The 25,859-nt window shown below is 39.1% G+C and overlaps 1 protein-coding gene and 1 non-coding gene across 5 annotated transcripts in view; one reads left to right on the top strand and one right to left on the bottom strand.

The window, feature by feature from the left end:
- Positions 1 to 14,422, bottom strand: part of ARID2 (AT-rich interaction domain 2) — a 161,213-nt gene extending 146,791 nt beyond the window's left edge. For 2 of the 4 annotated variants that reach the window (XM_070271289.1, XM_070271290.1), the window contains exons 1-3: positions 13,776 to 14,194; positions 13,568 to 13,661; positions 12,390 to 12,487 (exon numbers count right to left, since the gene is read on the bottom strand). Coding sequence is in view for 2 of the 4 variants with exons in the window: in XM_023643424.2 (XP_023499192.1) it covers positions 12,390 to 12,487; positions 13,568 to 13,661; positions 13,776 to 13,867 (284 nt within the window). In the remaining 2 variants the exon portion in view is untranslated. Of the gene's footprint in view, positions 1 to 12,389; positions 12,488 to 13,567; positions 13,662 to 13,775 lie in introns of all 4 variants that reach the window. The other 2 variants (XM_023643424.2, XM_023643426.2) reach the window with 2 other exon arrangements.
- Positions 14,423 to 15,743: 1,321 nt separating this feature from the next.
- On the top strand, positions 15,744 to 17,829 carry LOC111773967 (uncharacterized). The gene is made up of 2 exons (XR_011440053.1): positions 15,744 to 15,881; positions 17,662 to 17,829. It is a non-coding gene; the product is annotated as an uncharacterized protein (transcript).
- Positions 17,830 to 25,859: the final 8,030 nt, after the last annotated feature.

The following is a 25,859-nucleotide window of genomic DNA, read 5'->3' as shown; positions in this document are numbered from 1 at the left end:
TCAAGAACACATAGCTAGCAGTATCCTAAAGAGGAAATGCTAAAAACATCAAACTAAGGTCAGCATCAAGACAAAGAAAAGATGCCCTAATCCTCCCAACTATTTAACAAGGCTAATACAATTAGACAAAAGAAAATAATTAAAAGCATAAAATTTAGAAAAGAAGTAAAACTATCTCTATTTGCAGATGACATGCTGTTACATCTAAACAATTTTTTAAACCAATGATAAAAATACAAACAGTAAAACAATTGAGTAAGGCAGCAGATTATAATATAAAAAATCAATAACTTTCATATAAATAAACAATAACCAATTACAAGATATAAGGAAGAGAAAATCATATTTACAATAGCAACAAAAACAAAATTATACTTAAGAATAAACTTAAGAAATGTCCGAAAGAAAAGAAAATTTTAGACTCCTGAATGACACGAAAAAATCTGAACAGGAGGACTTTCATTGTTCTTGGATAGGTCAATATCATCTTCATGTCAGTTCCCCTGAGCTTAATTTATAAATTTAATGCAATCCCCATTAAAAAAACCAACAAGCTTTTTTCTGGAACTAGAACAAATTGACACTAAAGCTCATATGGAAAAACAAGCATAGAAGAATACCCAAGAAAACCTTGTAAAAAGAATAAGAACTGTGAGATGGGAATGGCACTACCAAATATTAAAACACACTATATAATGCCACAATATTACAATATAGGGAGATACTATTTCTTAATCCCTCAGATTGGTAAAACTTAAAAAGCCTAATAACACATGGCAAGACTATGGGAAACAGGCACTTTCATAAACTGCTGGTGGGAATGCAAAATAGTTCTCTCCTGCAAAGAGAATTTAGCAATTTTTAACAAAACTACATAAGCATTTAATCTCTGATTACTGCATCAATCCCTAGTTTAGTAATTTAGTCTGAGGATACATCTCCAAAAATTTGAAAAGAGGTCTGCGTAAGGTTACTAGATTTGCAGATTATTCACATTATTTGCTATTGTAAAATCCTGGAGACAACCTAAGTGCCATGATGCAGAGGATTGGTTGAATAAACTAGGATACATCCACACAATAGAATACTATGAAGCTATAAAAAAAAAGGTTGGGACTTGAAGAATTTATTTAGAGTGATATTCAAGATATATTAAGTGAAAAAAGGCAAAATACAAAAAAAAAAAAAGGGTGCATTCTTCATTCTAAGAAGGGGAAGTGAGAATGCATATATGTTATCTCCTTTTTTTGCAAAAAGAAACGCAGGAAGGATAACCAGAAACTAAGCAAACTGGTTACCAACAGAACATGGGTAGGAACGGCATAGAAGAAAGAGGGATTTGATTTTAGAATCTTACTGTTTTTACATATTCATAAATAAAATTAAAGGAACAGGGGCCAGACCGGGCCAAGTGGTTGGGTTTGCACATTCCACTTCTGCAGCCCAGAGTTTCCCTGGTTCGGGTCCTGGGCACAGACCTGGCACTGCTCATCGGGCCATGGTGAGGTGGCATCCCACACAGCAGAGCTAGAGGGCCCTGCAACTGGAATATACAACTAAGTACTGCAGGGTTTTGGGGAGAAGAAGGAAAAAAAAAGACTGGCAACAGATGTTAGCTCAGGGACAATCTTTAAAAAAAAAAAAGGAAAGGAACAAGGTTGGGGAAAAACGTGAAACTGAATACAATGGAAAAAATATGAATTTTACTGTATTTTAAGTGAGTAACAATACCCAGGAAAAAAAAAAGAATCCAATCACTGTGAATTTTTTAACACAATACTTTACCAAGATAGCTTTGGTCTGAACACAAAAGAACTGCAAACAAATCTGTGACTCTATTTGGCAGATTTGTTGTTTGTACTGGTATGGGTATAACAATTCTGAAACTATTCTCTACGCATTATAGAACTTACAAGATGAGTAATATACTGGTGCTAGGAACTAGGGTTCTCAATGAGGGTGAAGGGAGATATACGAATGGAAGAAGGCAAGAAGAAACGTGTGGATTGTAATTAGAGATATCAGTATAGCCTTACAATTTTCAATATATATATATATATATTTATATTTAAAATAAACTTCCTAGCTCCATCCTCTGAAAGGGCCTGGAAGAAAAGATAATCCAATAATTATGAGCACATCTACCACCCAGATCTTGGTTTCTATATACCATTCCACATGGAAAGGAACCAGGACCCCTCGGAGAAACAGCTGATGCTAGAGCTGGGTAAGCAAAACACAAGTTGACCCTGGAACATCTTATTTTGCTAGAAAGCAAGGAAGAACTCAAAAATAATGGAAACACGTTAAAAAGACAGAGGAGCCAGTTTGAGAAGACTCCTCCTGGCCAAATTTAAGCAGCAAAATGCATGACAATAATAGATTTTAATCCATTGTATAAAATAAAAATCTAATAAATAAGAATGAAAATACTTTCCTTTTCATAGATTGCCAACTAATAAATGTAGAAAGAATGAGTTAGAAAATAAGCACTGGGGGGCCAGCCCTATGGCCGAGTGGTTAAGTTCATGCACTCTGCTTCGGCAGCCTGGGGTTCACCAGTTCAGGGCCCAGCCACAGACCTACATACCACTCATCAAGCCATGCTGTGGCAGCATCCCACATAGAAGAACTAGAATGACCTATAACTAGGATATACAACTATGTAGTAGGGCTTTTGGGAGAAAAAAAGAAAAAGAAAAACAAAGAGAGAAAAAAAAGAGGGAGATTGGGAACAGAGGTTAGCTCAGGGCCAACCTTCCTCACCAAAAAAAAAAAAACAAAAAAACAGTGCCATTCTAAGGAGTTCAGTTTAAAACAAAAAAGAAAATAAGCATTGTACATCCATCATAATAACTGATTCAGGCAAGACTCATCAATGGATATTAAAACTATTGGGTAAAAGTTTGATGATAAGCAAGATATTTACACAATCTCAAAGTATGCTCCTCACAGGTTACTGATTAATTACAAAAAAGAAATGGAAACTCTACAGTGGAGAAACCATGAGGACACCACCTTAACCAAAGTTATCATCAACAATAATGGGACAAAGTGACATCACACACCTCCTGCCAAAAATGCCTAACTTAAATCTGACACTGAAAAAACATCAGATGAATCCAAATTTCATAGTACAGTTGACATGTACTGTTAAAAAATAGTAGTATCATGAGAGGCTGACAAATTGGAGATATGATAACTAAATGTAATACAAGATCATGGATTGGGGAGCGGTGGGTATGATTGCTATAAAAGACATCTTTGGGACAACTGGTAAAATCTGAATAAGATCTATATACAATACAGATAATACAATGGTATCCATGTTTTCTGAATTTGATAATTGTACTATAGTTAGGTAAGAGAATGTTTTTCTTCTTAGGTAATAAACACATATTTAGGAGTAAAAGGCATTATCTCTGTATTGATATCAAATGATTAAACAACAGTAATAATAACGAGAATGTATGTGTATATATGCACACCATCACACACAAAGAGAAAAATATAAAGCAAAAATGGCAAAATAACAATTGGTTGACATACATGAAGTGTAAATAAGAGTTCATGTATAGATAGCAAAAAATTAACAATTTTTAAATAGAAAGCATAGTAAGGAAAGAGGCAGTTTCTCTCACAAACCGATTTTTTTACTACTAGACTGAATTAATACATTGCAATGTAGGACTACCTGGAAAAAGTACTCAGAAATTCAGAATTTTGACTTTTTAATGGTGTAAAGTAAAAAGATTATACCAGCCAATTAAGCACTCCTGACCTATTACTTGCGAGCACACTTGGAGGTACAGCCTGCTAAGGTACTAACTACTGTTGATGAAGTACTAAGTGGTCCAATCTGAGTTCAAGTACACTGAAAAGTCACTTAATTTATGAACCATTATGGAAAGTGGGATCAACCTGGGCATTATTACTGACAAATTTAAATTCAGCCCCATGGCCAAAGTGCTACAGATTAGGTATTTTCTGCATGGGGCCCCAACTTATGGTCTCTTCTTTGTCCAATTTTAACAGAAGAATGCTCCTACTGACCTCATGTATGTTTACATTAACATTTTATTTATTTACAATTAAACAATGGGCTAGGAGAGGGACAAAATAAAATTTCATCTGAAAACACTTCACCATGAAAGGTGTGTATGTCATAATTATGTAATAAACATCATCTTTGTGCACAGAGCAACTGACCACTGAACACTATAAGTACAAATTTACCAAGTACAATAGTAAGAATTTGGAAAGAAAGACAAGAATTATAGATACTTGCCATATTTCACAATAAGATATATATTCAAACAAGAGAATCTTATACAACTTTATTCAAATCCAGCTTTATAAAAAGCAACATTTTAGCTTGGTCCTATTATATGGTAATGAAAAACATCATTGATAGAAACAAAAGGTAAACACACCTAGAACATGGAATATAGCTGAAGATATTTAACAACAGTGGATAATGGAGGATTATGTAGAAGACAATGCTTTCTAAAATGTAAAGCAGGTCTGTCACCAGCAAAGGGAATGGAAAGGTGAAGGGGGGAAAGTATGGTCTAAAAATATATAGACAATATACTTTCCTAACTGACAACATGGCTGACACTTAATATTCAGAGTTGGATATAACCTACAATCTTTTTTTTTTTTTTAAAGAAGTAGTCCATATGCTCCAGAAGAGTTTGAGTGGTGCAAAGAAATTTTTTTCTAAGTGTTATTTTTTCTAAGATTAAATAACAGCAATTACTTCTGAAATTTGAAATATTAATAAATCTCACATATGAAAATAGTTCGAAAAATGAAGATAAAGTGCATTAAACAAAACAAGCTATTGCTAGTACTGTTATTTTTAAAGTAATTTAGACAATATAAGTGAACTTCCCTAAGCAGCACTGGGCTAAACCAACAAAATCTTCACAAAGAGAAAAAGCATTCAGCAAATTTATTAAAACAAATGTATCCCATTTGGGAAGAATATTATAAAGTCTTATATATATTTTTTTTAAAAAAAGAAGACACCTAGATATTAAAGAAAACTTAAATTAATTTTTTAAAACCCAAATTTTACAAATACAGTTAGGATCTTAAGTTCAAATTGGTAGTTCATTTACCCTTTTTCTCCCCTTAACTAAAGTGGAGCCCTTGTTATGTTCTCTAGAGCCCAGAGACAAGGTATGGGTGTGTCCGGGCTCTGCTTAGAGATGACAGGTGCAGCTTGAGCAGGTGCCCCCAGACCAGATGTCACCTAGAGGTTTTGTTCTGGATGTAGCCCTTGCCAACTTGTTGATGCCAAGTTAAACCAGTTATCTCAGCAACTAAATTGGTTTTATTACAATACTTAGATCAGCTGTTCTCAAACTTCAGCATACTTAAGAATCACCTGGGGAACACTTTTTAAAAATACAGTTTCAGACTATTAATAACTAAAACCACTGCTTAATCTTAGCAGCACTAAAACAAGGCAACTAAATATTATATGCCTCATGATCTGATGAAAAGGACAACACTACCTATTAAGTACGCCTAAAATACTTAACTAGAATCTTACCAACCTTTAGATCTAACTATCAGTTTTCAGGAAATAAATACAAAGGATAGAGGAACAGGTTAATTGACACCAGAAGGAAGTGATCAACCAAATCCAGAATTTGGGACATTCTAAAGGACGAATGATGCCATTACTTCAACAAATCAATGGCATGATAGGAAAAGAAAAAGGGAACTGTTAAGAGACTAATGAGAGAAAACAGCCAAAACAGATTCAACCCCATCACAAAATTCTCTAGCAGTAAGATGGGGTTGGACCTTGCAAACACTGACTTAATATTGATGGAACTATAGTTCTGTCATTTTGGGGCAACAATTCAGAATGTGATAGCTATTCCTAGATATCACCAAGAGATTTCAGTTTCAGCAATAGGTTATTGCAATGTACTTAGTCAACAGCATATATATCTTCCAAAAATGAATTAACTTCCAATTCACAACATAATGAATATGCAAAAAGTATCCAAGCAGAAGTGAAATTTCTGTGTTTTGAAAGAGAAAAATGTTAGACTCTTCTTTTTTAAATTTTTTTTTGCTAAGGAAGATCCACCTTGAGCTAACATCTGCTGGCAATCTTCCTCTATTTGTATGTGAGCAACTGCCACCGAAAGACAAGTGGTGTAGGTCTGTGCTTGGGAACCAAACCCAGGTCACCGAAGCAGAGCGCGCTGAACTTAACCACTAGGCCACCAGGGCTGGCCCTAGACTCTATTTTAATAACACAGTTCTCGGAAAGCTTAATGAAATTCACAAACTGAATGCTACTTAGAGTGACAATTTGCTCTACACCATCTCTTTATTCTAGGTCCCCCAAAAGTCTTATTTCCTAAGTGAATGAATTAATAAATTTTACTATAGGTAACCAACACCAACATCAATCAGTATATATGCACTTTGTGCACTTCTGAATAATCAAAATCAACTTGCCTATTTCCTTGGATTTACCATGGATAACTGAACTAACCATATTATTTCAAATTTAAAAGCTGATACCTTTTGCTTTTCATAAAAACTATGCTTACAACTTTAAGCCATAAAGTATTTGAAGATAATCTTTAATCCTAACAGCTCCATTTTGAACTCCAGTCAGTTTGGTCCTTAAACCAATATCTACTTCTAAACAGCTTTCATGATACAACTTCCTAGTTTTTAAAGTCACAGAACTGAAGCAAATACAAATTTTTAGCGGGACTGTCATATATTTCAACAAAAGTAACTACTATTCTACAAAACAGTGTGATCAATGATTCTGCTACAATTCTTTAGAGAGGCTTGTTTAGACAAATTTAAAAAATTTTTAAATATAAAACCCTGTTAAAAAAAAGAAGCCTCTAATTAGAATGATAGACAACAGGGGAAATAAACATTAGTTACTTGCCTTTTGGGAGCTGCTGGTTCTAATAAGAATATTAAGTTAAAAGAAGGCTAACCAATCAAACAAAATTAATCGTAAATTCTTTTCTCATAACGAATATCATGCCAATATATGAACTATTGCCTAAGACCTAAAAATCCTTATCACAATCATATATTTTTGGTTTTTTGTCTTTCATCACATAGTTTAAACAGTGAAAAAATACTGTTATGCTTCTATAAGGACAGCTTTCTACATTCTGGGCCAACTAAAGCCACTACTTATCTTACAGGTTCAACTTTTTTCCTCCCATTTGGACTGCAGTATTTCTTTACCTTTCTTTTCCTGGCAATGAACACAAGATAATTTTAACATCCCCCTATTCGAACAACTATTTATTAAGTATTACCAATATAATTTTCCACAACCATTGATAGATATGCAAATAATAGCTCCATAAAAATTATTTAAGTCTGTATTTATATACCTCTATACAAATACACAAAATTAACTCTCATTCTCATATTTTCCATATTTAAAATTTTTCTTCCTTAACCCTCATTTCTTCTGACTTAGAGTTTCCCAAACTGTGCTCCACAGAACTTAGCAGCTGTTCCTCAAACATGAGGTTTCACCACCCCTTGGATGTGTGGTGGTGTTTGGGAAACACAGTTTAGTATGGGGGAAGGGAGGTAGTGTTTCTCCCAATTGTCTAGACATCTACAATGCACATTAACAAAATAAAGTCTCTAAGAAGTCCTGCAATAAAGTAACCTAAGTTTAGCTTTATTACTCAAATTCATTTGGCCCCTTTTCTAGGAAACATATTGACATTTCAGGAAAACAAGTGTTTCATATAGCACAAATTGGGAATTTCTACTGTAATTGTTCCTGAATACCAGAGTGTGGTGATGATGGTGGTAGCAGATCAGAGAAACAGAGAAAATCCCCCCACACAGCCCGATATAGCCTCTAATTCCCAATTCAGACAAATCGTGTAAACTTCAGTAGGGTCTATACCACTCTGGAAAATGCCCTATACGCAGCCTTCACCATACAATAATAAAAACTCTAAAGACTTTACCTAAAACTACGTACTTGCTCATTGACTAATCCACCTAAATTCCAAAGAATTAAAATGTCTGTTTTTCCTTTCTTTTCCAACTTCCAGTATGGTTTCAGTTTGGGAACATAAAAGATTCATGATATAACTTTTCTATCAAAGTTATAGTAGATTTCACACACGACCAACTATGAAAATGCTGAATCCACAACAGAGTAGAGGTAGGATTATAAAAGAGTACTGTCATTTAAAAATAGACATTTTTAGTTAACAGCTAAGGCAGAAAATGTAAATGCAAGAAAGCATATAAACATTTTTGGGAGTTATAGCTCAGTTCTTAGTTTTTATCCTCAGTAAAGTTTGTATCTTCAGTGAACTATCTATCTTGGAAAGAGATTTTCTACTTTGGGGCAAATTTAAGCTGTTTAAAACATGGTTTCTAAGACACAACACTAACCTAGCTGAATTCTGATCAGTCTTTCAACTTTCTCCACTTTCTACTCCTCTTTTCAACAAATCTGCATGCCCTTTAAAATGTAACAGAATATCAGAAGATATCAAAATCAGATTTGTTCAAAATGAAAGGGTACAGTTTATAAAATTAAGTTTAAAATGCCCATATGAATAATTTATTTAAGATACAGTTGTTCTTCCACTCTCCATTTTACTTTTATTTTCCTTCCCTGAATAAGAACAATCTGTTTATCAATTCTGTTTAGCAATTCACAAACTCAATGTATTGCTTTACTCATTTATTACAATTCTGAAGCAATCTTTCACTTAACTTCAAGTGATTCATAAAAGGCTTTCTCTTAAAAGAGGTGATCTACATAGTGACCCTCACTACAGAACACCTGAGTGTATTCATTCTATTTAACTGATACGTGTAAACTCTATTGGTATAATTTATGGGAGGGCTTTAACCATCAAGAAAAAAAAAAACAATAAATTCACAAGGCAACTGAAAATTCACAATGGTGGGTCCAACTCCACAAGTAAGTTTCTGACTATTCTAAAGGTAAGAACATGTTAAAACATCATTTAATATTGTAAGAAAACCAGTAATACATAGTTTCATATAATAAATTTTTTAATGTCTAAGATATTTTACCACCTTTCCAAAAAATCAAGTTTTATAATGGAAACATTAAGTTAACCTCAGCTATAGCTGTACTACTGACAGTAAGCTAAAACAAAATTCTTCAACTAAGTATTTGAAATATTTACCCCTAAACCTTCATACCAAGACTTCAAATTCTTAACAGGAATAATAGCAGTAAATTGTCCTCCAATCTCAGCACCAAAATAGAACAACAACAACAAAAAAATCCACTGAGTGAATATGGAACACATTGGGTACAGATACACTGGAACATAAATTTAACCATATGTAATTTCCAATTATATTTTAATTTCTTAAAATCATTTGTGACTAACAAACTGAATTCATAATAGAGTGATTAAATATTACTGAACACATGTCAGGAATACAACATTTTTGTCCAATTAGTGAATGCCCCTAAAGCCATTTGGATTTTTTTCTGCACTTTAATCTCTCCATCTACAAGATGTGGGAAATTGCACCTTATCCTTTATACTTAGAGGGATCTTGTAATAGTAAACATTTGCGGAATATATTGAGATGTACATGCCTAAAAAGGAATTAAGCGAAAACAAAATATACAGACCTCACAGATGATTAATATCCAATCTTTAAACAGAGTACTTCTAATTATCTGTGGACAGTTACATTTAAAAAATTTAAATGCCAATATTAAAACAAATAATCAACTGCATCTTCAATTTTAGACTCTGAGAAATTTTTGTGGACAATATACAACTATATAAATATATGTTTGACACAATCAAGCTAACTTTTGGCAGACCACTAAACTCAAGTCTCTATATTTAATGACTAGCGCACGTTTGTGTCAAAACAAACATAAAAATGTTAGAATATATACATGGCCAGCATACTAGTTTGCTCTTCTTTATTTAAATGTCTGTAATATCATGCAGATATATCATAAAATACCAGGCTAACAGCCATCCATCCAATTAATAATAAAATTAGAGGAATGTCAGCAAATATTAAACTTGTAGAGTAAATGAGAACTAACACATGTAATGACAGTCTGATAACAGGTCAAATGAAAAAGCAGTTCATGTTAAAAAAAATTATTCCACCTGTGATTTATCGAACATACTGCATTATCTGCTCATCAGAAATTATGATATTCAATGTGATATAGCAAAGAGGGAACTCACAAAGTCACCTGATTACTATTTCTTACTATGAAGAGGCACTCTTATGGTTAAGTAACAGAATTACTGTGAAAGCTTGGCATCCTGTCTGCCAGTTAAGATTTTTCAGAGGAAGGTGTAAAAGCCGGCATAACGCATGTCCTCTAACTGTGCAATATTACACCACCATGGGAAAAATCTTTCAAGGTTGGTAGTACCCAATTTTTGACCAGCATATTTCTTTTGTATTTCTTTACAAGCCATGCAAATCTTCACATGGTTTTATTTTCCAAAACAAATGCTTCAACTTTTTTCCTAGTAGCCTAGCTACAACCCTACAAAAACAAACCTGGAGAGTGACATATGGAGGAAAAACAAGTTTAGCTAAGGACATAGTTCAAAAAGCAGCTTCTAATAAGAGCATAAAGCTCAAATTGATCTGAGAACAATGTAAAGAGATGCAAACAACCTTGAAACCATATAGTTAAAAATATTACCTCTAAGTATAATCAATGGATGATATCATCCCAAGATAGAAATCACAACTAGAAAAACAATATTTACATAACTTGTAAAAAACTGGAAGCCTAGCCATTTAATTGACTATGCTAAAACCCTTTACTACAAATGTAAATTCTTCAGAAACACACATCTCATGAACTACATATATCCTACCGTACCTTTCGGATATTAAATTTCAATCAATCAATCAACCCAATAAATATCAGGTATACGTTTAAAATGTGTACCTTAAACACTCTAAAATCCAAATGATTCAAACTGATCACCAGAAAACCAGGAGAAGTATTAACAGTATTCCTCTCAATATTATACATGAAAATAAGCAGTGAATATCACCATAAATATAAGTCTCTACTTCTCACCACTTTACTAAATCAACAGTTTTGGAGGTTGATTTGGTTTTACTTTGATTTTAATTTTAGTCCTTTATTTAAAAACGTACTCTGACACACATGCCATCATACATACACACGATATAGATAACAACTAACCATATTTAATATTTCCTAGACTTCTGTGTAACTCAGTAACTACCCTCAAAGTTCTGCGAACTCTTCAGCTTCAAGCCTAAAGTCAATCTAAGATAGCCAATAGAAAGTACACCTGTGCAATTACTGCATTTCCTATTTCAGAATACTGAACACAACACAGAATAGCCACATTTGGATATTGCATTTGGAGCAATGATAAATGCCAAACTCAAATTATGCAGAAGCCACATTATCTAAAAGACCATCCTATAATATCATTATTAAAAAGCAATAAATATGAAGACCACTATTTTAGTTTTAAATAACCACCACCAACTAAGGATCCTCTATGGGTAAGTAAACATTAAAAATAAAAGATGACCTCATAATAAGTTGCAATATGAAAATATTCCTAGGAGAAAAACTGGGAGAAAAAAAGCTGAATCACAAAATATATTATCTAAACTCTTTCACATACCAACTGAATATGAAATTTACGTTGTCAAATAAACAGTCAGAAAGGGGGGGAGAATGAAAGAAAATCCAAATCATAGTATTCCGTTTCAGAGTATCTCTAAGTTCCCTAAATATATAATCCTTTTGAAGCAAGTCACTCAAAAATACCAAAAAAAAAATTATTCTAAAAACAATCCTGGTCACCTAAGACACCAACATGTTATGCTATGTAAAAATATTCTACTTAAAAACTACTCAGTGACACGGTTCCACACAAGAGGTTTCATTTTTTAAAAATCTTGAGGTCAGAATTTAAAAAGGCAAAGGAGTTTCCAAAACAAAGAAAAAATTTCCCCAAGGGATACAAAGTTTCATTAACTATCTTAACTCTTTTACTAAGCATCACCTTTCTGCCCCTCTGTGCATATCAAGCGATCAATAACAATGTCACAAAAGAATGTTTACCAAGATGGGGGGGTGTCACCTGTAATGATTCTGTATAAAAAATGTAAACAATCTTAAAATAGGCGAGGAAAACTTTCACCTCCCTACAACCTCCCTTCACGGATATTTAATGTTCCTCAGACTGAAATTAACAGAAGTTTAGAAACTGTTTGGTGTGCAAGGTTTGTCCTGGGGGAGGGGGGCGTTTGCTTAAAACAAATCTCCCCATAAGCCCCTTATTTCCAAATACTGTGGAAGAGTCACTACTACTCACCGCAAGTAATACTGTTTTAAAGCAAAGGCAGCGTTAGAACAACTTCTGGGAAAGTTGAACTCTTCAACAATTTCTCCCCACTGATTCTTCTCAGAAACCTGTTAAAAACACAGCCACATCTGTCTGAAAGTGCACAATCCAAGACAACTCTACCCTAACTGTGAAATAAATACCCATTCTGCAGAGATCCGAAGGGACCTCGGGCATCAGTGGGGGTTTGGGATCGATCCGTAAGAGTTACTAAGCTAGGGCTACTGGAATCACTCTGTTTTCCACCCGAGAGCCCTGTATTTAACAGCACTTGTTTTGTTTGGGGGGCGGGAGGGGGGGTGCTGGTGGGTTTGTTTTGTTTTTGAAGCCCGGACAATAACCAATCGCAAGTCCCTCTGTCGCCCCCTTTTAAATCTCAACGCGGTCCGTTTCCACGAAAAAAAAAAAAAGTTCAAAAGGATCAATACTGTTCCGGACAGCGACGTCCGCAGGTTCTGGGGGGGCCCGGGCCGGGGCCGATTCCGCTCCCTCTCCCAGATCTATCCATCTCCATAGGCCCTTCTTTGAGGCCTACAGCTTCTGCCTAGCCTTGAAGCCTAAGATGGCTATTTGGAGACAGGTCCTGGTTTCTTTTGTTAGCCGGAGAAACCGAGGGCGACGGGGCCGAGGCTGTGCCCCCGGCTGCCGGGATCATTTCGCAGCCGATTATCGATGTGAAACCTGCCCGCGCTAATTTTGAGTTGCACGAAAACTGCTCTCAGAGTCTGTGTGTCTCTGTGTCTCCGCCTGTGCTAGAGCGGCAGCGGCGGCAGAGCTGACGAGCGAGCGGGCGGGCGTGCGGGCGGGCAGGCGCGGGGCGGGCGCGGGGCTCGGCCGGGCGCCCCGCACGCCCGCACTCCCCGCCGCGCCGCTCAGACCCCGCCGGGCCGGCCGGGCACCGGGCAGGGCGCGAGCCGGCGCCGGGCCGCCCGCCCGCCCGCCGAGCCCCGCGCCCGCCGCGCGCACGCGAGCCACCAGGCCAAAAACAGCCCGCCGCCGTCCGCCTCCGTGCCACCGGCTGGGAGCGAAAAGCACGCCTGTGGCCCCCGCAGGCCACCCCCCCGGCCCCGAGCGCCCACCCCGGGGTCAAAGGAGACTTTTCGGAGGAGGCCAGCGAGAGGGAAATACAAATTAAAACTTCCACTCACCTTCGCGAATCCGCCTAAAGTAGTGACTCTGGTGTAGAGACCGTGAAGATCCAGCTCCTTCCCACCCACCGCAGGGATTTTTTTAAAAGGCGACCTGCGGGCGAGAGAAAGCCCCGCACTTGTCAGCCGGGACCCCGCGGCCGGCCCGGGCGGGAGAGCCCGTTCGCCCCGGCTCGCCCCGGCGCTGCCCCCCCGGTTCTGCTCTCACCCTCTGCTGTGGTGGAACTGCCGCAGCTCGTCCAGGAAAGCGAGTCCCTTTCTCCGCTCGTCCGGAGGCGCCTTCCCCGTCGAGTTTGCCATTATTTGTTCAAAGGAGGTTTCCGAAAACCCCGGATCGGTGTTTTAAAAGCGCCCCCCGCTCCCTGCGCTTCCTACCAGAGCCCGGAGCCCATTCCTCGGCCGGCGGCGGCGGGGCTCAGTCATGGGCCGGCGGTGGCGGCGGCGGCGGCGGCGGCGGCGGCGGCGGCGGCGCAGGGAGGGAGGGAGGGAGGGGGAGGAGGAGGAGGAGGAGGGGAAGGAGGGAGCAGGAGGCCAGGGGGAGAGGAGGGAAGGAGGGAGGGGAATTTCTAAAAAAGTTTAAAGAAATCGGAGCGAAACTAGAGGGGCAGGCGACTGCCGGATCCGCGCGAAGCCGCGGGGCGAGCGCGGCCCCCACCCCTTCCTTCCCTCCCTCCCCGCGGCCCGGCTCTCGCCCGCCTCTCAGCGCCGCCGGCCCAGGCGCCTCGGCCCGGGGACGCGATTCAACATGGTGCTGCTGCCGGGGGCGCGCGGGCGGGCGGGCGAGGGGCAAGGCGAGCCGACGGCGAGGGCCCGGGGCGGCCGGAGGCCGGGGCTCTCGGCGGCCGCGGCGGCGACGGCGGCGGGGCTGGGGCAGGCGGGGCTGGGGGTGGGGAGGGGGAGGTCTGTGTGGTGGTTTGTGGAAGGCGCGGTGACAGCGTGTATCGCGGCCGCAGCTCCGCGGGGCCCTCGCACACATTCACGCGCGGCCTCGGCGCGGCGGCCCGGGCGGCCCCGGGCAGAAGGCACCGGCGGCAGCCGAGCCGCTGCGCGCCGCCCGCCCGCTTCCCTCCCCGCCAGCCTCCCTCTCTGCCGCCGCCAGCGCCGCCGCCACGGCCGGGCAGCCAGCGCCGCACAGCGACCCCCGAGGGCCGGCCGCGGCACTGCGCCTGGCTCCACACCGCCCCGGCAGCTCCTCGCGGGGAACAATAGACTCGGCTCGCCGGGCTTAGGGTTCATCTGCAATGTGCCGCACATTTCACACGCACACAAAGCCGGCGGAAAGGGGGGCGGCGCGGGGAAACGGCCACTACCGGTTGTTCCAGGGTTAGGGGTGGAGGCGATGTTCGCGTCCCCGGCCCGGCTGTTGGAAGGGCCGCCTCGGCGTCCCCGCCCGCCCGACAGAACCGGTGTGGCGCTCGCGAGGGAAAGGAAGCTCAGAGGGGCAGCTCCTCACGCTACGCATCCTTCACACGTCGGGATAAAGTCAATTTGTTACCTTTTTTATTTTTTTAAAGTCGAAAGGAAACGGCTTTTCTGAGCCTTGTGCTAGTATTTTGGGGCCTGGTTAGCACATTTTCCCTGAATTATCCACAAACTAACTTTAGCAAACTATAAATTAAATACGTTGTGAACTGTCTGTCCTAGTTCTGCAGAAATAGAGTAATGCTCTTAATTCATCTCGCCTTGGATTGATTTCACAAATCAAGCTAGATTATTCTATGCTGAGTTACGCAAACGGTAATTAAACTGGTTGGGAAGCAATCCTTTAAACTTTGACAATTAACATTTATGTTTTTATATTAAGGTATTTTAAAGGTAGATGCGCTTAAAATAAAGGTTGAATAGAACCTGATGTTTTCCCTTGCTTTCTTTCAAATGTCTTAAATGCCATCCTCGTTTAAAATAATTTTGAAGGTTAAAAAAAAGCTGCTTAAATGGAAGACAACATCTCAACAAATACTACCACCTAAGTTTGCATTCACAAGGGGTGTTGGAGTCGGCCCTCTGCTGCAAACATTAATTAAGCTTCACAATATGTGAGGCTTATCATTATCCCCATTTTGGTGATGGCCACGGCGGACAAAGTCACTGACTAACCCAAGGTCACAGGCTAGTAAAGTTCTGGATGGCTTATGATGTCAGGTAGTGGTTCCAATAGGAACGTTTATTCGGTGGTGAGAAAAATTATGTAATATACTCCAGCATGCTTCCGGTGCTCCCTCTAGGAAACGGATTTATTTCCCAAGTAAAGTTTGTCTCTTAAACGGGGTCGGCATAAGGTTGTGGCTAGGAAGTTCCTGACACCCAAGGGCCAGTGAGTGTCTCGGAAGCCAGTGAGGGGCGGAGACCCGGCCGGGGGAGGGGGGCGGCTGGGCCAGGGCCCGCGGCGAGGAGGGGCGGGGTACGAGGGAGACCCGGTCATCTGTCCCTTCCCCCACCGGTCCTCTTAGGGGTGGTGGAGATGTGGGCCGCAGAGCTGCGTGGCCCGGGCTGTGCGGATTCCCTAAACGCGGCACTTACGCACAGCCCCTTACGTAACTGTCAGCGCCGGGGATTCCCTAGAGGGGGTCATTCTATTCAACCATTACACACACCCCGGGTTCCTGCCGCCGCCGCCGCCGCCGCCGCCTCACAAAATGGCGGCGCCCATAGAGGAGACAGCGGCCGCCTCCTCGGCCCCATTTTGTGGGAGGCGAGAGATCTGTCAACATGGAATACCTCCGCTGAGGATGCATCCGAGTTTGGAAATCTTCCTTGAGGGATGGAGCCGAAGGGATCTCATTCGACAGAAACTGTCAGCGACTTCCAGCACCTCCACGCTTTTTGGACTTCTTTTTTTTCCTTTTTGTCGAAGGAAGCGCCAGAAGCCGCCGGGGTAATTGTAACTAAAGGGAGATGGGAAAGCTGCGGCTGACTGCTCCAAGGACTTGCCGCGGCGTCTTGGTGGCTGTCCCACTCTCCCAGCAGCTGCCCGCGATTTCGCGGAGGGTCGCCTGGGCCGCCCGGCCCGCTGCGAGGGGACGGGGACCGAGCGATGCGGACGGCAGCGGCACCTCCCGCCGCGCCACTTGTGCAGTGAGACTTTTGGGTAGTTTGTAAATGCCAGAGTGCACGGCCCAGCCCGGTCGGTGCCCCTCGTCTACGCCGGAGGCCTTGGGAGCCCCGGAGACCCAGCTGCGGGGACTCGCGGTCGGTCGGCCGGGAGCCGGGTTGGCCCGAGCGGGCGGTACTCGCGGATTCCGGCAGCCCCGGCGCGCCGGGTGGTCGCGGCCCGGACCCGGGCCCTGGATGGTGTTGATGGGGCAGGAGTGGGAAGGAAGGCACGTACACTGACATTTCAATCGTCCGAGTCGGGACCCGGGATTGTAAACAATGTCTCAGGTTAGACGTTAGGACGTCTTTTCTCGTATCCCACCCTGCAGTGGGCAAACCTGCTTGCCTTAATTCTAATTCGAAGGGCAGAATGGAAGGGTGACATTTTATATTTTTGTTTTTCAAGGGAAGATTACTACTTTTAAGCACTGACTGCTTGCCATTAATGTGTGTTTGTGTGTATTATACACACATGGATATGTTACAGTAGTGTGTTTGGCTTTTCAGGACAAATATCAGGGCTAAAAACCCGGAGTGTGATACTAACGTTTTAATGCTTTTTTTAAAAATTTAAGATGTGATATGTCACTGGAGAATTGACGCTTGGAAAAAAAAAATTCCTTTTCTGCAGAAGAAACTGTCATCTTCAAAATGGAGTCCTAAAGTATATCTGATGGATAGAATTTAAATTCATAACACTTTGAATATCTTCTAGTCAAAGAAAAAAAACCATAAAGCTTGATGTTTATCAGATTACTACTTGGTTCAACTTCCCCAAGACTAGAAGAATGTAAGGCAAAAGTAAGCTATTAATGGTATTTGCTTGTAAGAGGAATGTAAAGGTTTCAGGAAGATTCATCTGAAAAATTTAAATATGCAGTCTACGAATAATTTATTTCAAATGTTTTTTCCAGTTGCAGCAATCATTTGTATTTGCATGATTTTCTTTTTTTGAGGTGTTTCGTTTTCTGTTGATTTTGACCTTCATATTTCCTCTCTAGTGCAGAATTGCATCTTTCTGCAGGCTGCGCCTGAATCACTAAGTTCCACGCCCGGTCCCCTGCCGCACCCGGTTGCTACTCCTGGCGTGTGGATTACCAAGATAGAGTTTCTGGTCTTGTCTGTTCCTACTGATGTTCTTTATATTTAATAAATTTGGTTACCACTAATCAGTCTGTATCTCTTGCAAGAATACCCTATTTTAGCACCCAAGTACGTAGAGAATATTTTTTTATGGGATTGCACTGTTGGTAACCCTAGTGCATAGTATTACATTTCTTTGTACCATATTGCATTTCCTATAGTGGGCAGCATAGAGCAGGTGGAGCCTGAAAAAGAAATATTAGAGATATTTTACAGTAGATATTCTCTAATTTGATGCGATCTAAAGAAAATGTAGTTCATAGTTATCAAGCATTCATGGGAACTATTCCTATAAATAATTACCAATAACAGTGAAAATTGTTGAAACTCTGTGTAGTTTACTGTTCTGATGAGAAATGTTTTTTTTGATGTGAAAAATTCAAAGCGTTGTTGTTAATAGTAATTGCAAATCCTGCACACCATAATTAGAGGTTTCTGTTATTTTACATCAATCTCGGATCCTTATCAGTTTTAATATTATTTAATCAAAAAATTGTGATGTTTAAAATTCCTTCATTCAAGTAAACTTAAAAAAAGACCACATTTCAAATCAAGCGTGTCAGGTGTATGATTACAACAGCTGAAATAACTTAATTGAGGAATTGGTATGTTAATTCATTGGAGAAGTTTTTGGATTTTAGGTTGTTCTAAGGTTTAAAAGATTGGTTGCACAAGGCTACTGAACTGAGATTTATATTTCTTTAAAGATGATCTTAAGAAAGGAGCTGTTGGTAAGATGTGAGGAAGCGTTCACCACTTGCTGCTCTCTGTGTCTGCTCCCCTGCTTTTTACTATTGGCTAACTTGTCTTGTTTGCAGGAGATTACAATTTGAAATCATAGATAAGGCCTTTCCTTCAGATAGTGACTCTTAAGGAATACTGGTAACTAAGCTTTTAAAAAATAAGAAAGTTTATTCTACTACAGATTAGGGTAATTGTAATAGAGATGTTCTGAATCTACAGTTAATAGATTTCTGACTGATTTGTCCCTAAAGAGTCTGATAAGCTTTTAGGCATTTTGTTTGTTTCTTTCTGTGCAAATAGATAGTAGAGGTTGTGCTTTGTACATAAATCCAGTGCAATTTATTTTTTAAAAAGTGATAATTTTCAACAAAATAAGACTTTTTAATAAGACTTAATAATTAAAAACTAAGTTTGAGCCGATTATAATATCTTTGGAAAAGCATTCCCAAATGTACTTTTGACAGGGAGTTGGCCTCATTAGTTGTTTAGGTCAATTAATCTTGAATTTTTAAAATTGTTATGGTTTTAATATGCTACATTTGTGCATTCTTATTTATTTCATCTGTTTCAATCACGGAAAAGAAAAGTAGGCCCCAGACTAACTGTGCTCGTTATAGTATCATCACAGTTTATAGTAGTTTAAAACTTTGTTTGTAGTATTTAATAACTTCTGAAAGCTAGGAGAGCATAAATTCTAAACCAAGGAAATATTTATTTATTTAACTGCTGGCTTTAAAAGATTATAGTGAAATATTCAAACCATAAGATTCTTAATTTTTAGTACTTTAGCAGGATCTTTAGCATAGAATTAAATTCAAAATTCTGTTTAGAATAGACAATTAAATATAATTATGTACAAAACAGCATTACATTAATGTTAGGATCAATGTTAGGATTAGTGTTGCTCAGAGTGCTGTAAAAATATTAATAACATCATTTAAATCACATTCTTTGAAAACTCAGATCCACAAAAAATATGATTCCAATAATTAACTTTTTAATTATGAGAAAGGCAAGGGGATGTTCAGTGAATGTAAAAAGTATACTACTGAGCAAACAGGAATTGTTTCAATGAATTTTGATTTTCTGTTCAATTTTTTGGTACATTGACTCTTCTGACATCGCACTTTGCTATTAATTTAAAAATTAAACCCCAAAGACACATTAATTCTCTATTTAATGCAGATTTAATTCTTGACTAGCTGTAAAGCTTAAGGAGTTGGCAGTCTTGTTGGCAAAACAATAAAGTAGGAATTAAGCCAAAATGCAAAACTATGTAATAATTAAGTTTCATAAAAGTATATATAGTTTTTACTTTATAACTACATGAATCAGAGTAGTATAGATTTAATAATAATTTCATTTATATAGCTTTTGTTTTTCTCTGAAAGCATACCACAAGCTGTTGGTATATAGCATCAAAATGAAAAGTCAACCAGGGCCAACGTAAATTGTTGAAGCTTATTGCTACACGTTAAGGGAAATTCTAACCAATGGTTCAGTGGCAACAATTTTTTTAAAGTGCCATGGTTCTTTCACATAATTTGTAGCATGTAGAACTCAATTGAAAGTATTCTAGAACAATCTTTATGTGACAGTATACACGAGAAATACTTATAAACAGTTCTGCAGGGGTACAAAATAACTGACAATGTTTTGCAGTTAAGTACAACTCTTCCAGGTATTTTAAACAAAGATGAAAATTGTGAGAGTATTGTGCTACATAGTTAACCAAATTTACCTCTTATTAACAATGCTAATATTCATAACAGCCATTGGTGATTATTGATAACCTAAATAAATATGAGCTTAGGTCCTATTCTAATGTCTGTTAATTTTAACTTCATTTAAAGACAGGTTTCCTCAGAGCTAATCAGGGGTTAAAGGATGGTCCTCTTGTTCCTCTGGAAACAGGAAGAAGCTTCCCTCTCTTTAGGGTATGCAGGAATTTGCTCTCTTCCCACTGAACTAAATCCATCCTTTGCATTGCCTTTTGCTAACCTCAGTTGTTTTTCTGCTACGTGAAAGTTAGGGCCACCAAAAATAATAGTAATACCGCGACTACAGCACCCTGGGTGGGATGTGTGCCCACTGCAGATACTCGCCCTCCTCCGCTGTCCTTGTTCTCAATGTCGGTTTCTAAAGAGACTTTTGAAATAACAGTGTTAGTACATTCCCAGCCAGATAAGAGAGTCAACTTGTGGTCTATTTATGGTGTTCAAGGAGTCCCTGAAGCCTGTGAAAAAAGATGTGTTTATTGCATTTTTCTAGGGAAAAGGCCTCAGCAGGCACAGGGATCTTAAAGGGCCCTGCGATACCCAAAAAGTTAAAGCTCTATTTGCAAAGCAGTGAGTTTAGAGGATCACCTCAGGTGCTGCTTTTTATTTTCTATGTTGTTGGCCTCAAGGGAACGCCATTTTGAAACTTTAGTTAAAGAATACTATTTTAGTTCATCAAATTGTAAGAATTAAAGCAAACAAGCAAAAATCTATTTCTGTATCTAAAGAAAAACTACATTCGATTTTTAAAGAAAGTTTAATTAAATGCATTTAACCATTTTTCGATTTGTCCTCTATTCAAAATGTCTAGATAAAGGATTAAATTAATTCAAAATAGGCCCCAAATATAATTCTTCAGCTAACTAATTGGGAGTGCCTAGGGACATGTATGAATTTATTACCATTGAGTGCATAGTAGTATGTGCTTTGTGTTCATGCGTGAGATTGATCAGAAGATTTTAAATGGTGTGGCTGGATCCCATTGCCATCTTTCTCTTCTCCTTTGTGCTTCCTTGCTCTGCTGCTCTTGGCTGAAGTTTCTGAGGAATGTACCTAGGAGTTGACGCTGACCTTGCTTTTGTAGAAATCTGTCAACAGGGCTGCTTTATTCCACAGCAAGTTCTTGTAGCTTATCTGCGGGCCTAATGTGTGATAATAGGAACTGTAAGGGTACTACGTCAGACTCCAGTTCATCATAACCTTTTAAAAAACTGCTAAACTACTACTGTGCTTAACTACTTCTGTCCTAAACTGTGCATGTTCCAAATTGCTCAATGGATATTGGTAGTATATTAATTATTTCTGTGCCCTTTTTTTCTATGTAGATTCTTATATGTATTGTTACTGTTATTTCAAATTCCATGCATTGTCTTTGAGGGAGGGGAAGGTTAGCCCTAAATCATGTTTTACATATATGTTAGCATTAAGATTTTGGCCTGCTCCCTACTGAACCAAAGGGAAAGGGCATATTTGAGAGAAAACATGTGCTTTACTCAGACTCCAATAATTAGGCAGATGCTCTTGATTTATATTATACATTGAGCTCATTCTTAAAAAGTAAACATTTTACAGCAAGCCTCCTGGCTCACAAATCAGTGCTTTTTCTACTAAACATTCGTTCTGTCTTGCTAATAAAATCCAATTTCCAGAATCATAGTTAGTTGCTAAGCAAATATGCATAAAACCATAAATTTATTCAAATCATTAATTATTTAAAGAGTATATAAAAGTTTAAACAGAAGTCATTGATCAGTGAAAGTGATAGAAAATAAGCAAAATAAAAATAGAATTATGGTAGAATAAGCTAAAAGGCCTTTCTTTAGGGAATTATTGGGAAAACTGAGCTCAGATATGAGGTCTGGGATTTCTTAGGCGATACTTTATCTTAAATTAGAATCTGCAGGAACTCCCTTATCACTTCTTCCTAGACTTTCTTTGCCAATGTGCACTACTTGTTTAGTAACCAGGTGAGAACATTTGAAATGAGTCTTTTCAGGTTACAACTTATGGAACAAATTTATAAATATTACTGCTACAAATGGACTAACAATTTTTGCCTCACTTCAATACCTTGTACAATTTTATAACTCTTAAATGTGCTATAAAAGGCAACCAGCCCACATAAATAGGTCCTAGTTCTCAGTGTGCTGCAGCCTGGCAAATTCTTTCAGGTGTAGCTTGAATTGCCAGGAACCTAGGGCATCGTTTCTTTTTTTTTTTTTTTTAAAGATTACAAATGAGTTTTTTTTTTTTTAAAGATTTTTATTTTTTCCTTTTTCTCCCCAAAGCTCCCTCGTACATAGTTGTAATATTCTTCATTGTGGGTCCTTCTAGTTGTGGCATGTGGGACGCTGCCTCAGCGTGGTCTGATGAGCAGTGCCATGTCCGCGCCCAGGATTCGAACTAACGAAACACTGGGCCGCCTGCAGTGGAGCGCGCGAACTTAAACACTCGGCCACGGGGCCAGCCCCCTAGGGCATCGTTTCTTGCCAGTGAGAGCACACCCCTTCTTTGTTGGCTAAGGTGAACTCTGAGCCATGTGATTCTCTAGCACCTTACCTCAATGACTGTCCTCTCAGTGAGCAGAATTAGAGAAGTTTAGCCTGATTGTTACCTTATTTTAATAGTTTTTTGTCTTTCTGAGATTGTGTATAACCTCACTTGGGCATGTTATTTCCCTAAACTGTTGTGCTTCCAGATGTGACTGTTTCCCCCCCGGGAAGTATTGGAAGATACAAAGCAAGGCCACATGTGTTTGACCATGAGTGTGCGTGAGCTCAACAAATGAACTGGTGTCTTAGAAAACTATCATACTCTCTGTCTTAAAGTCACAAATTACAGCTGGAGATTTCACCCAAAATCAAAATGCCAGGTAGCATTTTTTGTACATCCTAGGATAAGCAGCTCACTTCCCATCAACACAGTACAAGAATTCAAGGACACCAATTGTGAAACGTAAGGCAGGTACCTTCTTATTTTCCCACAAATTTTATTGTGATAAACGATAAAGTGCCATACGCTGAACATTAAAGGAAATTTTTACCTCCAGCTGTCCAAACACTGCACAGACTATTCAGGTAAAAGACAGTAGTATCATAGGAGTTTCTCCTGTACTGTTTGTGGTAATTGAGAACAAAGTCAGCATTTAAGGAATGCATTGTTATTGTATCTTTTGAGTTGCCATAGCAAAGAATGTAAGAGCAATAACTAGGTACAAGGCCATTATTTTTAGGAAAGTTAGTTTTACTCAGTCTTGGTAGTAGGTGCTCCTCACCTTATAATTGAGACCTAATAACCAAACCAGAAAGTTCTGGAAGGATAGTGTAGCAAGTAGCAACCCTCATAGTGCTTGCTCAATGTCAGGCACTTGTCATTCTAGTGGTGGTCATTTGCCAGTCGTCTTTGATGAAAGGGAGATTAGCAGTCCTGCTTTCTCTTGTGTTGACTGACAGGTCTCTAGTAAGGATTTATTTTGCAAGAAGAAAAGTGATTGAAGTAGGTTCTTTGCAGACAGATTTTCAGAGCAGTAGATCTGCCTTAAATGTTCTGTAGTCTTTGGACCCAGTTCAGAAGTGGCCAAGGCCAAACCTCGAAGCATGAAATCAAAAGCTGGGCTTTATTTAAGAGAGAGAAATTATAATCTAGTTAAGACACCATCAAATGAAGTCAGGCAAGACCTTCCTATTGACAGGCAAGTTAGGCACTGTCTTCTGGAAAGTTTAGTTGTTTCATGGTAGATTCTCTTGGAACCAGTCTGGAATGTTTTTTTGGACATGTCTGAAACATGAGGTTGAATTTTCCTGACTAGAAGGTCAGGGTTAGGACAGAAGGTCCACCAGCTGTCTAGATAGACCCACCACTACCAGGAGCTATTTGTAAGCTGCCACCACTAGTCTGATGATTCCAAAGTGGGAAGTGTCCAAGAAGCTTTCTTCTAGACATGTGTCTATAAGAAACCAAAAATTAATAATAAGAAATTGGTTGATAGGTGAGATAATCATCTTATTAAACATAAAGCATAGATCCAAGACGGAAGAACTTTGCACCTGACAAGTAGTTAGGAAGACTTGAAAAGGCCCAGTTAGGTGAGCTTCAGGCTATATCTTCCACTAATGAACCTAGATGGGGAAGGTGTGGAGGTGGATACCTGGAAGTCTCATAGACCATTAATATTTTATAAGTTAAAAAAATCCAACGTGGTTGCTGAAGATTTTTTTTAAAACAATGGGCAGTGTGCCTGGCCACATTGGTTTAGTTTCTTTAGAATCCCATCTAAATGTTGCACTGTCCCTATTGTTTCTAGAAGTAGAGACACCAAAGGCTTTGAAAACTCTGTAGGACTTTGTAAACTCCTTTTACAATCTATCTGAAAAAGTGTATTCCCTGATGATTGTCAATAGACAAAATGCTCTTGCTAGGTTTTAGGAATAAAGACTTTGCCAATATTCATGTCAGTTCTTGCATATGTTTCTGCCTATCCTGCAAAGGTACACATAGTCACTAAAACATATTTTTATGAACAACACATATATAATATTAACCTGAATATTTGCAGACAGCTCCCTAGGGGGATGATTTTATTTAATGATTTATTTATTCTATTTTTAAATTTAGTTTGCAGCCTGATCTTGAAAAAGAGTAATATCTAAATGAGTTGGCAAGAGGAAACCAGTTGGTTGATTAAGATAAGAGCAAACGATGCCTGTGAACAAAAAATCACCACTGCCTTAGTTTGGTAAGAATAACAACATTTTGTAACAAGCACAGCTGAAGAGACTGTAAGGATGACTGGATATTTGAGCCCCTCCAGAAGTGAGGCACCCTTTATTATTTTGCTGTTGTCTACGAGAACTACCCGAAAGCTTGAGGAGAGTCAGTCAGTTAAGACTTTTGAAAAGGAAAAGTGTAGCCTCAGGTGAGGACAGCACTTTCCGCTGCCTGGGAAGTATCTGGAGAGTGTGAAATGTTTTGCCTCCTTGTGTTGAAAACAGACTGCATATCCAGAGACCAATTTATTTTTTTCCCTGAGCTACCAGTTCCCTCTTCAATATTATACGCAAGTATTTGTTTTGGTCATAGCACCTATAATTAATTTAAACAAGATGAGATAGTGAAAACTCTCTCTTTAAATAAGAAATGATACATAATCAAAGGTGTGTTATGTATGTGACCATATATTTGCAAGAAAAGGGATGTACCAATGATTTTTTTCCTCAGCTTAACAAATTTGCAGAGAAACTTTCAGAAATCAGAATGTTAAATATCATTAGCAAGGTCACAAATTATTAAGGAGACAACCAGTCAGAATTACAGACTTTAAAAGTTACTATTTTTGTCACAGGTATTGTCACAGGATATAGCAACACTGAAACCCAGGTGTCTAACAAGACAACTTTTTAAAAAATAATATTTGCAAAAGCAGTTTTATGATATAGAATAGAATCCTATCTGCTTTTCTGCAACTATGGGGAGGAGGGTACATTTTTCCCTTTTAATCTTGATAAATTTTTTTTTTTTAGCCAGCTATTAGAAGT

This window comes from Equus caballus, chromosome 6 (genome assembly GCF_041296265.1).
Source record: "Equus caballus isolate H_3958 breed thoroughbred chromosome 6, TB-T2T, whole genome shotgun sequence".
In the NCBI taxonomy this organism is placed as follows: Eukaryota; Metazoa; Chordata; class Mammalia; order Perissodactyla; family Equidae; genus Equus; species Equus caballus.
Note: the sequence above shows the minus strand (reverse complement) of the source record. Positions and strands in the feature narration are given on the sequence as shown.